This window comes from Saccostrea echinata, unplaced genomic scaffold (genome assembly GCF_033153115.1).
Source record: "Saccostrea echinata isolate AGI-Se365-2 ecotype Australia unplaced genomic scaffold, CSIRO_AGI_Sech_v1 ptg000084l, whole genome shotgun sequence".
Lineage (NCBI taxonomy): Eukaryota > Metazoa > Mollusca > Bivalvia > Ostreida > Ostreidae > Saccostrea > Saccostrea echinata.
In genome coordinates, this window is record NW_026889833.1 from 971,556 (window position 1) to 986,604 (window position 15,049).

At 32.0% G+C, this 15,049-nt stretch overlaps 1 protein-coding gene and 1 long non-coding RNA gene across 2 annotated transcripts in view; one reads left to right on the forward strand and one right to left on the reverse strand.

Moving 5' to 3' along the window:
* Nucleotides 1-15,049, forward strand: part of LOC133176914 (serine-rich adhesin for platelets-like) — a 166,867-nt gene that overhangs the window by 11,830 nt on the left and 139,988 nt on the right. The window contains exons 10-17 of the mRNA XM_061311972.1: nucleotides 270-458; nucleotides 1,950-2,206; nucleotides 3,040-3,393; nucleotides 4,183-4,343; nucleotides 5,189-5,416; nucleotides 6,146-6,358; nucleotides 12,034-12,144; nucleotides 14,424-14,726. Of these exons, the coding sequence (XP_061167956.1) occupies nucleotides 270-458; nucleotides 1,950-2,206; nucleotides 3,040-3,393; nucleotides 4,183-4,343; nucleotides 5,189-5,416; nucleotides 6,146-6,358; nucleotides 12,034-12,144; nucleotides 14,424-14,726 (1,816 nt within the window). The remainder of the gene's footprint in view (nucleotides 1-269; nucleotides 459-1,949; nucleotides 2,207-3,039; nucleotides 3,394-4,182; nucleotides 4,344-5,188; nucleotides 5,417-6,145; nucleotides 6,359-12,033; nucleotides 12,145-14,423; nucleotides 14,727-15,049) is intronic.
* Nucleotides 7,459-9,000, reverse strand: LOC133176936 (uncharacterized). Its single transcript, XR_009719590.1, has 2 exons — nucleotides 8,919-9,000; nucleotides 7,459-8,257 (listed from the first exon to the last, which is right to left on the reverse strand). It is a non-coding gene; the product is annotated as an uncharacterized LOC133176936 (long non-coding RNA).

A 15,049-nucleotide genomic window follows, 5' to 3' on the forward strand; every position in this document is an offset into this window, starting at 1 on the left:
CTCTCTCTCTCTCTCTCTCTCCTAAAAAGTTATATCATTAAAACTCCTATATATCCTTTATATTAGAAAGAAGTCAACTTAGATTCATGTTTAGAGTAAGTATTCAAATTTTTTTTATGTACCAATAATCAAAGATGTAATATTTAAACCTTCCAAAAAGGTTATAAATCTTGCTTCAACATGTTCAATGTTATCTGAACGTCATTAGCACCATTTGCAGACTTTATTACTAAATGGATTTTCATGAAAGTGACACATTTGTCTTACAGGACAGTGAGAGCGGTGTATATTATAAGGAATATTCTTCCGATGATACAACTGAAAACAATTTTATGTTGGCACAGAGAAATGATTTCAATGCAAGTTTTGTTGGATTTAGCATGTCTCCTCCAAAGTATATGATTGTGATAACATGGAACAAAATGGAACGGAGTAAAACTCCACCGAGTCCATCTCAGGTAAGCTGTGTGTTTTATGAGTGTTTTGTAGGGAACGAAAAACTTAGTGGTTAATGCTGATCCTGTGGTAGAAAATGAGTAGTGTCTGTATTTCTGCTAATCATTTGTAAGAGAAAGGCTGATATATAAGTGGCACTGTTTGTTCTGATGCTCTAGGAGAGATGGGCATTGTAGTGTAGGGTGAGTTAACCATGCATCGGACACATACCTCGCTTCGGACAGTTTTAAGCAATAAACTTTCATTGAACCCGAGTCTCCCCGTGTTTTTACTTGCTTCTGTCTTAAAGGTGAAAATCTAAACTTTTTAATGATGCCGATTTTTATTTTCATGTTGTGATAAAAATACTGGTACCCTGACATTGGGTAACGGGCGCAAGCGCCCTGAAAAACCAACTTGTAATTCCTAGCGGCAGCGACTGGAATCAAGGGCAGAGAACCAGTGCTAATAAAAATACCACAAGAATGGCCTTGAAATAACGTCGTATTTTGCATCATCAAAGGGGAGTAACCAGAATTTTACGATTTTGCAATACTTAGAGTAGTCGTTCTTTTAAACAGACGTCAACGGAACGGGTCGGACCTCGGTAAAATTTATCAATAATTGATAATTTTACAGATTTTTAAAAAAAAATTACTTCAGTGTTTGTATAATATTTTTTAGAGTTGTTTTTAACTAGTATGTTTATTTCACCGTACATCGTATACAAATTAACCATACATCGGACACTTTCCGATGCATGGGTAATCACTTCCATTTTCATATAAAACCCAAATGACAACTGCTTTTTACGGAAATAGAAAATAGAAACTCTGAATTTTCAGTGAAAATGGTGAAAATGCAAATAATCGATATATGACGACTAGAAGTGGACTCAATTTATTTCTTTAAACTATATAACGGTAACCCACGAGACAAAGGCGCGAGTTGCCAAATTACTAGTATTGTAAGCCTTTCTAAGGCGATGTGATGCAACTAAAATCTCTTCACATTTGTGGATCGAAATAGTCATTCAAATTTAATTAGAAGGTTAATTTTTAAATAAAAGATAAAAATGTTTCGATTTCACTAATTTTAAAGCACCGAGATCAAGGTATGACATTTTTCTGGTTTAAATATCGTATGTCCGATGCATGGTGAATATCGTCCGATCCATGGTGAATTCTGACTTATTTCGAAAAAATCGGTTTCTAATGATATTTTCTCAATAAATAGGGCACGGATGTGTCAAAAATTTATATTTTAACCACATACTACATGTTAGGTTCCATTTTGATAATATTCGGTCGGTAGCGATATCGCTAGAACTTGTTGAAGTGCGAGGGTGTCCGATGCATGGTGAATTCACCCTAATTATTTGTGTACTTGTGAAAGAGATTTTCTAATGGATGTGAGGAAGAGGAGGTTGAACATACTAAGTTGTACATTATAGTTTATGTAAACTTAATGGAATGTTCATGTGAGAGTAATTATGCTGCGCTCTCTGTTTACAGACTGTAACTTTCCAGTTGGTGATGTTATCAGATTATGAGAACACCTATATTAAGGTCATATATAATGACAGAGAAATGACGTGGGACGTTCTGAACTCAGTGAGTAACTACCCAGTGAGGATTGGACTCTTGAAGCAGAATGAAACTGTTGAAGAATATCCTCAGTCTTATCTGGATCTGCTCTCTAAATCAGATGACAAAGATAAGATACAGAAGATTGATGAAGTTATTCCTACAGGGCTTGTTGGAGCTGTAGAGTAAGTAGATAATTCATTTTTGCCAATTTCCCCATCAAGAAGTAGTGCCACTGTCATATCGATAAAATGTCATTCTTCTGTTAAAATTTCTATTTGTATATGAAATATGAGCAAACGTGTATGAAATATGATAAACACCCTTTTAGAAAATTTTCTGAAAATTTTAAACACTTTCTGTATCTTTACAATCAGAATTTATCAATATTCATGCTTACATCCTAAATTACCAATTAGACCGCTGTATTTTATTCACTGCCATACGTATTATAGGTTACGACTTAAGCTTTGTTATTATATATAATCTATGTAATCTGCGTTACTAATTTTTTAATAAGATTAAATACATAAAGGCGAATATATATCAAGGATTTTTGAGAAGTGTAAAATGCATTTTTTTTTTATTTTCTTCTGTTTGAAAAACAAATTTTTTAAAAAAAATTATTCATAAAAATTAATTTTTTTTTACCATATCTCCCCTCTCTTAATGATGTTAAGAACAGATGATACAAAAAACGTTTATCGAAAATCTTGAAAATAACCTAAGTCATGTTTATATAAGTATGATGAATAAGTTTAATCGATAGATTTTAATGTTTTATTCAATTTTTCCCAATAATGGGATTTAAAGTGACAAGAATTTGTATAGATTAAAAAAGGATGGTTGCAGAAAGGTAGAATTTTGAACGTCATAGAAAGTTTACAATTTCTTTATATTTTAGAAATTTATTATTCCCATCATTTACAAACAAAATAGGTCCGAAGATATATACCAATTCAGGCATTCATTTTATTTGTATCATCTGTCCTTAAATGTTACTTTTTGCTTTTTTCAGGTGGGATAAAAAAGGTTTTGCATATTATCGTATCTCCAAGTCAGGTGGATCAACCTCACATCCAGGGCTACAATGTAGTGCATATATCGAAACTCAGAGAACTCGACAACAGACCTCACAGTACTCAGTTGTGACAGCAGATGTCAGCAAATGTCCCCCAACTTTATTGCAAATGACTGACTACTTTGCAAACTTCACGAGTGCAGGGATTCCCACCACCATGACATGCTACGCCAAGCAGAAAGCTCTGTCTTCAACAGCTTCAGATCAACAAAGTCAACGTTGTTGCTACGACAACAGTAACAAAGGGTTGATAACTGATTCCACCATTGCTAAAGGATATAACACATATATGTAAGTATAAGATTGAGTGATTGTATGTTTTTTACGTCGCATTCGAGAATTTTTCAATCATAAAGAGACATCACTATATACCGGTGAAGGGCTTCAAATTTAGATCTTTACTCGGCACTCAGGGCCATTGAGCAGTAAGGGATATTTATAGTGCCAACGACTGCCGCGACACGGAGCCTCGGTTTTAAGGCCTCATCCGAAAGACCCGCAACTTTCACTCCAAAGTGCGGAACGCTTGGCGACGGAACAGTTGCTACCTATTTTCTATCGATTTAGGTCAGTCGCAGTCGGGGTTTGAACCCACGACACTCCGACCACGGAGTTAATGCCCTACTGACTGAGCTACCGTGACGGTTAAAGTATAAGATGATTCCAGAAAATGAACAAAATCACTGAGAGAAATTGATTAACTGTAGAGAATTTTACTTCTTCTCTCATATTGAGACTACATCAACTATAGGTGAACTGTTCTTTTACTTACACAATGCTTACACAATGCACAAATGGGTCTTTATCGTACTCGCGCATATATACCTCGACACAAGTACAGATGTACCAGGTTTTTTAATGTCTTTTCATTAACCTTTTAATTAAAGCCTGTCAATTGCGATGAAAATCATAATATATATTTATTAAAATACATGTACTAAATGTAATTTGGTTGCGACAAAAAAAGCATGAAATTCCATCTCCATTTTTTACTCGAAGGCGGTTCTACCTCGAATACTCGACAAATAAATTAGAAGATGAAGGCGTTCCTTTTATCAAAAACTTAATTTTATCTTGTAGGATTGGTCAGCCGACATCAGAAGTACAAATTGCAGCAGATCAGAATTTTGGCACTTGTTGTAATGCAGAAAACAGTTACGCCTCAAAAATAGATCTTTGTGACAAGTTCTTGGAAGTGTTACCTGTGTGTTCCTCCGACAATTTTGTGGCCAGTGGAGCAGGTTTGAAGATTAAGAAATAAACATACGCATGCTTAACAAACTAGGGTAATAAAAAAAAATAGCTGGATTACAAAAGCAATCTGGATTCAGAGTTAAGTATATTTGAATATACGATTAAATACAAGTTTTTTCATAGAAAAATATTTTTGTTGGATAAGATCAATTAATATTTTTTCCTATGAGGTCAATGTCAAACAATCAAATCCCATCTTTAATTCTTGTGAAAATTTTGCCTTCTGTCATATCTCATTCCTTTTTGTTTGTTTTTTTATCTACATGTATAAACTATGTTTTTCCTTAAAATTTAAAGTGATGTTGATAAGATATATTATAAGAGTAAAAACTTTCATACCTTTGATTGAAATCCTTTGAATGCGTGATGAATTCGATTCCAAAATTCATCAAAAATGGGTTTCAAGGAGGGCGCAGTAACAGCTTGACTTCGAGGCTGCATATTTGTAAATTTGCACCAAAATCAAATGTGTATAGTGTTTATTATTACGGTAGTGTAACATGTAAAATATTTATAATTACAATCTTGTAACAAACATATTTAACAAACCAGCTTAAGTTCAAAGCAAATATTAGACGTTGGGAATAATAGCTAGTTTTCTTCTGAACTTTTTTTTATTTACATTCAAATACACATTAGTTGTGCTTTCAACTTCATTGTGAACTTCGAAAGTGGAGAAATACCCTCACCAATCTTACAAATGGGAAGTTTTCCATAGTTTCCATAGTTAACTGCAGACTTGTAGAAGAATGTGGGCAAGTACGTGTATGTTTAAAGATACACATGTCCGATGTGCATGCATGCGTGAAAAATTATCTTTCCTTACCAATAGGTGATCCCCATTTAACAACACTTGATGGGTTATCCTTCACATTCAATGGACATGGAGAATTTATTCTACTCCAAGCATCTGATGTAGAAGTTCAAGGACGATTTTCACCTCAGAGAAATCCTGCTGGTGTTAAGAGTGCCACCTACATTAGTGCTGTAGCCGGACAACAGTCCAGTCCTATTAGTGATAAAGTGGAATTCAGACTGAACTCAGGAAAAAATAACACAGGTTTGTTTCTGTCGTGTAGAATTTTGAATAAATCCTCAATGTGTTATATTTTTTGTTTTTGGCAGAAAAAATAAATGACAAAATTTCAGAGATACAAAGATGTATTCTGTTACATGAATATACAATTTTGAACATTAAACATTTTAGCTTATGTGTTTAAAACATTTGTTTTCATTCTAGCGGCCTTTATTTTCATCCTGCATGAAACAAAAAAAAAATATTTTTGAAACTTATTTTATCTTACTTCATATAACATGTTTAAGAACTTAGAAAATAATTCATAGAAGTTCTTTGATAAAACGAACTACATGAAATAATATAACCCACATACAATTATAGCATAATTCAATAATTTCCAGATATATGGGAGACAGCCTTCAAATATTAATGGATGCTTCAATTTAAAATAATCTTAGTCGACATCTGGATGTTGGAGATGTCTGCACATTAAAATTGAAACTTCCTTTTTAAAATTGGACTTTATACCAACAATGCATTTTTAAGAGCTACTAAAATATATTTCAGTTTCATGCTAGACAATAATAAAGCCATTAGATGTCCAGCAAGTGCTTTAACATTCAATAAAAAAAGTCCATAAGATTTTATTGTTCAATGCCATTAAGTATATGTGTAACATTTCTAAGTGAAACTTTTCTTTTACAGTTTGAGTACATCTAACGTTTTTCAGGGTGTATTTTGTACTCCATTTGTTAAAAATTACCTTCATAGAAATTCTCAAAAACGGTGTTCTCCAATCCGTGGATTTGTCATCAGGAGCCGTAGATTGGAATGAGGTCTCCATAACTAAGTCAGTTAGCAGCCAAAACATACCCACCTGGAAAATGATTTTTAGCGGCGGACTAACAGCCGGTATACAACTTAATAATCAGATGTTTCAGCTTGTTATTGAAGCCGCTTCCAATTATCGCAGTAATTTCAAAGGTAAGATTATCTGGCTTCATTCGACTTTAAGGTAGAGATTGATAGGTTGTCAACAAAAAAACTAACCATTGAAATTTTCTGAATTTTATATATGTTTGTGTTGAGTCTTTGTTCTAAATCATATTAAAAATTCAAGGTAGGTCATCGGGCTAGTTTAAGAGAAATTTGATAATTTTAATATAGCCTTCATCACCCACCGAAGAGCTGAAAAAGCAGGGTAAAATAATATAAGAAGAAGAAATGAAAAGGGCTATAAAATTTTTATTGATATATTAATAATCATTTGTCTTATATGAATTCAAACATCTGTCTATATGAATTAATATTTGACATCAATCTTAAAAGTATCAAGCATTGTAAACGAAAAACAGAATTACATTCACCAAGATGCATGGTCAGATTACGTTAAAATATTGCATATTCATTGCTCAAAGACTCACACTTCTGCTTCCACTGTGAAAAAATTACCCATCAAATTTATTTTTTATTGCATATTATAGTTAGTCAATAGGTATCTGAAATTTCAGAAAAAAATCATACTACATAATGGGGTTTAATTTCAACCTGGCGCAAGTTTATTATCTTACACCCTACCCTACCCCCTTCCTTTACAAAGGATGCACTTTTGAAGAATATGGTGACTAAGAGAGATTATCAAAGAATTCATCAACATATTTCACAGAAAATGAGTAAATTCTTTGTAATATTCATCTAAATTACATTTTATATCACAAAAGCAAATATTTATACATCCTAGACACATGTTGCCCTGGTTGACCTTTTTGCACTTACATTCAAACAGATATAAACTTTCCTTTATATCGTTAAAATTGACTTTGATAGATTTATTGTACATATGATTCTTGGATGAATTATCAATGACAATATCTTTTGACGAATTCTGTGCATAAAGAAACTGTTCTTTTAATCTTCCTTTGACAACATTAGTATTAATTTCACTTTCCTTTAACAATTCCTCTTTTCATTCCAAATACATGTATAACATGTATAAGAATACCCAGTGATTATGAAGTTGTGTAAACAGAATCAATCCACAGTATGTTATCCTTGTTTTAAAGATATTCAAATAAAAGCATGAGTTATGTGTTTCACTGTTTAATGAAGACTGCCTGGTCATCAGTAGTCAGATATTAATACACTAAAGCATCACATGGTAAAAAGTGCGGGGAAATAGAGAGTGATTCGGTTATCATTACATACATACAAAAATAGTGTAATAATTTACGTAAGAACGTCTAATCTATTAAAGGTAATAATTTGTAGCATTAAAGTATAGATTTTACACACACAGATTCATAAAAGTTAGAAGAATCCCACCATAAACTGTATATGATGGTGTACAACTTTTAAACTCAGGATGTAATTCAACAAAATAAAGTGAATACATTCAATAATATGTAAGTTTTTCTTGAAGTTCAAACTCCTCAAGTAATTTCAAGAAAATTGGAATGTCATTTGATACAACATTATGACCTACAACAAGAAAAGGATGGTTTGATTTAAGAAAATCTAAGAAATATAACAATGCTTGATGAATTTTGATGCTACATGTACATGTATTACCATTAAGATTCATTTGGAAAAGTAAGATAAACTTGTTATTTTGCTAGCTGCAGTTTTTTGGCTTATTGGCTGACGAAGATCAATCATTTATGAACACATGTATGAATCTTTAATTGCCATCATATGGATCCAGTTGTGACATGTTCAAGGAACCGGACAATTCTGTTGATTCTATGTCAATACAACAAAGGTGTTCTTTTCAGAAGGAGCTGCAATGAGCGGAATTCATTCTGTATATTCAGATTTTGAAGCACATATCTAATGGGTGGGATATGTCTGTTTCCTCTTTACTGTATCCTTCTGGTAGTTCTTTTTCTGAAATGAACAAATTATTTTAATATTTAAAGAACTAAAATACATGTATTACTTCTTTCTTACACTGCAAACATGGTATGACTATGTCTGTATTATGAATATAAGACATTTCTGTCAGATTATACTGTAGCAATACATTTTATATATATGTATTCATCAAATTGTCATGAATCTTTTAATCAAATGCATATATAGGCCAAGATCATGGGGTTAAAAAAAGAAATAAACATGTGAAATACAAAGACCCAGCAATAATTGTTTAAGAGTTAAGGCTGAAGGATAAAGTTTTGTGGAAAAAACACTACATGTACCTGTCAATGAAACATCTTCAATCTGAAACAATACATACAGCAACTAGCAACATGCTGTATGTGTACTTAAAAAAGCGGGCTTCATATTTTAGCAGCTTTGGCGCAGACAACGATGCACTAATTCAAGAATACTGCTAAGAAATCATTTATAATTTATAAATACAATATACAGCAGGGACATATATAGCTCGAATTCATGATTTTGCCAAAAATTCCACACCCAGTAATTGCACTAAATTTTAAATACGCAAATTTATGTATACATACAGTAACTATTATATGTGGAATTAAAATACATTTTTTTACACCATTCTTATTCCTTGGTTTTAATCCAGTCTTGTCCTAATTACCTTATTGACATAATTCCAATATTCTTTTGTAACACTGCATATGACACTTGATTATATAGCCAAGGATCATGTATGTCCATAAGATCTGTAACATGAAGAAAAGACAATAAAAATTAAAGTAGATAGCTTGATCTATTTAAAAGAGATTGTAGAATTTATTAACAATTCTGATTTAATTTGTAAATTTAATTTTTTGTAAATTTAGGTATGATAATGTGAAGAAGTCAGTATGTACATGTATTGTTAAAAAACCATGTCTCATAAGTTTTTTAACAATACTGACTTCTTCAGATTATCATACCAATTCTTTGGTGTTATAGTTGAAACAATCTCACTCAAGTTAGAAGACATCTTTAAATTTTATAATTTTTGGTTACATGTATTCAGTTTTTAATTCAATTTACAATGTGTGTTTTTCTTTGTATGTCTATACACAAGCATTTACCGGTACATGTATTTAAGTCAATAGAGCACCTGACTAGTGGTGCAGGGGTCCCAGGTTAGAATCTCGGTCCAGCCATACATTTTCCTCCTTTCCTGTCACACATGTACAGTTACTGTAGCAGATCTTTCTTGAATTTTCCTGAAATATGTATATGAACTTCGAAAAATTATTGACTTAAGAAAATGCTTCTACATGTATACAATAGTTTGTACATTATGGTGTGTAACTTAAGAATGTACGGACTAAAAATTTGAAATTTAATAAATTTATAATAATATAAAACACCCCCCCCCCCCTTATTTGAAAAATTTCTGGATTTTCCCTGATACATGTGCAAGTGTAAATTGAAAGGAAAAAATAAGAAAGGAAACAAATTAAGTTTTAAATACAAACCAATGGCTACTTTGAAGTTAATGTAAAAAGCACCCTTGATATTCCTCTTTCTAGCTGACACTTGATTTGAATGGCCACATTATTTCCACAGAGAATGCTGAATACACTGCCTTAGCCTAGCTAGTCCATATTTTGCTTCACCTGTAGTATTTAATATTTCTTTTAGTATTTATGATATCTCTTTATAATCAGGGCCCTTTTGAGCATACAACATATACATACATAATTTATTACATGTGCATAATTATTACATAAACTTGCATTTATTTAAAAATCTTTTGAATACAGCACCATTTAAACTGTAATTTATCATCTATGTATATGGTTCATAAGTTAACATGTAAAATATATGTACTTAAATAATATACAATGTTAAGTATTAAACAGGTCCAGTACAATCAGTACATGTATCTGCATAGGTTGAATTACCTACAGACGGCTACTGTAACTTTATTTAGCTACTTTGGGTAGCTTTATTTAGCTATTTCAATGCAACTTTTTACAAATTTGCTTTTTATTTCAAAAAGACAAAAGATCTAGAATTGCAAGTAAATTTCCACTATTACTTATCAGTCAAGGGCATCATGGAAACAAGTTATTTTTTAAATAATTTCTTTAAGTTATTAAATGTCATTATTTTGGGTTATCTTTCCCTGATTATGCTTTTCTTCAGTAACTTATTCCAGTTATTGATACTTTACTATTTATTATTTTAAACCTACTGGTATCTGATTAAAAGCTTTATTCATGCTGTACTTGGGTTATTAAGTAGATGGAAAAGGTTCATGACAGTAAAAGTAATCTATCTTTAAGATTTAACAAGTTGAAATTCAACAAATCACAACTTATTTCGGTAGATTTCAACCTTAACCGACCTCAATTTAGAACTCTTGCACAAAAATCTACAGCTTTGCACAAAAAAATGTAAGACATAGAGATTGTATGGCAATATCCAAGGATTTTAGGAAAATTAGTCTCACTGTTGGCAAAATTAGCGGAAGTTGTGTAATTGACCACTGAAATGTTCATGAAATGGAATTATTTTTCCCTGAAAAATATCATGATATTTTGATAAATATCATTCTATCTGCTCAGGAGATATGAAGTCTGTTGAGTCTATTAAAAGAAGTACATAATATTATATATTTACAACTTTCTCAGCCTTACATCATATAATCAGCAGCAAACTCAAAATTTGGATGTTTTTTGGCAAAATTGATAGGCATTCTACGTTTTAAGAATTAACTCAAATGATTAATTTCTTTGTTTAGTAATAAATAAGTGAAGTAACCTAAAAAAGTTATTTTAAAAAATAACTTGATTCCATCATGCCCCTGATTGCTTATACATTCAAGGGATTAATATTTAAAAAGCGATCCAAAGGAGAGAAAGTTTACACATTTCTGCGTTTTAATGCTTTAAGCAAAATATGTATTTCTATTGTTTGAGTAACTATACACAACCTGGTGTGCGTTTAGGCACAGAAAAGGATGATTACTTCACATTGTGCTAAATAATTACCAATCCGGCCTTTATCATGTTCACCAGAAATGTCTGGTCTTGTTATTTCATTCAAGAAGTAAGAGTCTGGTCATAAAATAAGTTTGACTTTGTAGCTAAATAAAACTACTTTAGTTAGGTAAATAAACCTATGTAGGTAATTCAAGCTACGTAGCTAAATCTAGTGATTGTACCAGACCTGTACGTTAAACTGTTAAACAAACATGCACCATAGTCGTAATATTCACCTGATGTATCTGAAACGGACACTGCAAACAAAACATTTGTTCTGCAAAATTTTTCCTTCTTCCATCATACCAATTAACATCTGCAGGGTCATGGCCTTTAATCAGTTAATGTCTATATTCAAAACCACATCAGACACAGATACCGGCACCCACGTGGTGCTGCAGTCGACAAGGGGTAGTTTCACCAAAATTATGTTCATGGTCGGTTTCAGTCTCATTTTCATTTCGATTCTTATTAAGGTGCTTCAATTTCGAGGACCGTCAAGATTAAATATGTATGGAAACTTTGTCTTTTAAACGAGGAAATTTTCTCGACTGCTTCGTCGGCCATCTTGTAGCATAGACAATAATGTGTAAATGAAGATTATTATTTGGCGGCGTTGCGGAATCCGGAAAAACAGCACGTGCTTATATGCGGATTCTATCTATCACGTGATTGCTATCCGTCTCTACCTTAAATTTAAATATTTCTATGATTGATCGATCGATCAAGCCACACAATGTTTGAAAATATCAACTATTTCTTCAGGACTGTTGGGTAATTTTGATGGTCAGACAAGTAATGATTTCACCTCACCTAACGGAACAATCACACCATCATCCTCTGTGGAAAGTGACATCTATACATATGGAGTTGAGTGTAAGTCTTCATTTCTCATTTATTACTGTTTCATGAAAGTTAGATATTGAAATCTGTCTGATTAAATTTCAAGAAATAAGGCTTAATTCATTCCAGTTTACTGAAATCTAAACGTTATGACCTATGACATTAAAAAGTCAGTCACAACCTTCTAACAGAACATTGATAAGAAATCCTTGTCTCACAAACACAGTTTTGGGGGATGGAGTGTGAGTGGAAATTTCCAATGGACTTTCAGAGTTTTTACCAGATGGATTTTTAATATTTAAGTGTGTTAAAATATTAGAAAAATGACAAAAAATAAATACATACAGGATAGAAATCAGATAGTTACAATGAAAACGAAATGTTTATTTATTAAAAAGGGGGAAAGAAGCAATTTTTGATGATATGTTTTAAGTTATCATTTATTGACTGGTCATTTCTAAATCATAACATTGCAATCGGAATGTTGCAGAGTATATAAAATATATATTTTAAAAAAATCACCTTCACAATCTTTACCTGAATGATGACTATAGTCTTGGTTTTGAATTAAAAGATTTTTTTCAAAAAATATAACTATTATTAATTTTATGATGAAACATGAAGATAACTAACAGAAATAAATCAAGGTCAAATATCCATCGGAAAAGTACGAACTGGGAGCAGAGCAAACATGGACCAAGTAAGCCTCCTCTGCCAATGGGCCACGCCCGCCGTGTGCTCCTTGTCATGATCAGGTAAACGGAAAAATCCTTAGACAATTCAGTGTGAAAATAATGCCTGACAATTTGTATGAAAAACGTCACTCAACATTTGACTTTACGATGGATTGTATTTGCTAACAAGGTCGTTGTATCGAACATAGAAATTGCGAAATGTTGACTTTAAAAGAGAATGTTGATATCCTTGTATCATCAAATTATTTGTCAAAAGCTTGTCTCGTTTTAAAAATTGTTGGCACATAGAATATGCTCTTGTGTGCCGAATGAACTGGGAGACATACATTCCATATAGAGGTGATACAATGTTCTTTTATTTTGCTACATATGTAATTAAATTTGACGATAGAAATGTTGAAGTCGTCATGTTTGTTATAGACTTTAGCTGTAAGTTTGCCATTAAAGTTTATCTCTGGCAAAATATCCATGTGGCAGAATCATGGTACCTTTTCTTTCAAGTTCAAAGAGATATATCGAATCAACGTAGGAATAAACATGATTATTATTAATTGATAAAACGTTGTCGATATATCTGATTGTCGAATTCAAGGCCACAGCAAGAGACTTCTTTCATGTAAAAGTTTTTTGTTAAATTCTAACTCATTAGAATAAAAAACCACGTCAGTTTATAACGGGGCGCAATTAGTACCCATGGAAATTCCAATAAATTATTGGAAGACCTGATCTCCAAAAACTTCTCAGATATTTCAAATCAGAAAGTCAAACATCTTTTCAATATCAACTTCGGAGTACTTCTGTGTAGAAGCAGAATGTTTTTAACATAATAATTTGCAAAAGTCCAATGACAAGGTATGTAATTTATGAGTTCCATTTTTATCGAAAGAGCAGTTGTCTAAATGTCAAAATGATGTCAAAAGACTGGTCTTTAATTTATAGTTTGGAAATCTTGTACAGTGTTCAGAGCCGTATCTTTGATATCATAATATGCTCTTTTTACAAAAGATTTTCAGGAAGCAATGTCCGAAATTGTGTTCTTTCTTACATTACCAAAACTGAAGTATTTGAAATTTAACTTCAGTTATTGGATATGGTTTAAGCCCATGAGTCTTTCTTTTTTTCTTTTTTTTTACATGTTTTAAAACATTCTTGGAGACTATCCACGTGATATATAGATAATGATAGCTGCACCATGGCAATACAATTTTCTTACCTGGACTTTCATTCCAAGACAGTGTAGGATGTATAACACTTTTCATAATCAAAGGATATTTCATATATGATTTTGAATCAAAATAAATAAATAAGGGTTCACGTTTTAAAAGGTTTTTATTGTTTCTGTCGTAAGTTCTAATTTGATAAAAATATTTATAGAAATTTGAAAATATTTTCTGTTTGGATATTTTTAGCTCATTTGAAGTATATTTTTGTTCAATCACTTAAATTCGAAATATATGTTCTATAGAATTAATATACCGATATTACAATTACCGTATGATTCATTTTTCTTTCGGGAGACAAGAAAGACCTGCTCTCTTCTGTGTCATGTAATTCCTAAGAGGTTGGAATGTTTGTTTTTATATAAGGTAATTCTATGTTGGTTATCATTTTATACAGGGCAAAACAATGCCAGCGACACTCTATTTACATATAATGGAGGAGACAACAATACCGCCTGGTCAAGCCACATAGATTCTTCTTATACCCCTGTCTTCTTCAATGCTGACCTGACTGTCATGTTTACAAATGCCTCAAAAAGAGCTACAGCCATCAGTACCTGTAACAATGGAGAAAGCACTGATTCTGATCCAGAAAAACGCAGGGAGTGTTACTTTGACTTCAAGGTCACTGAAAACGCTGCCCTGGCCTCTTCAACTTCTGACACCAAGACTGCTTTGGTGGAAACACAGTCCACTCTTGGTAAGAGCGTCAACTAGCCTTGTACATATGGGCTAGAAATATATATATTTTTGTGTTTTCTCTTTGTAGACTTAAAAGAAGTTAAATAAGACCAAAAACACTTAATTTCGAGTTGATCTTTTTTTTTTATATTACATAGTACACATTACTTATAAATTATTATTAGAGTACTTTCGGTAATAATCAATTGGCAAGTGCAAACCTTACTTTGATTTTGCCAAAATAGAATAAAAATTTAAAATTATAATTATATAGTGTTTCCATTGAGAAATTTTTATAATACATTTATCTTCAATGTTGGATTAATAACATGTAATGTTGCT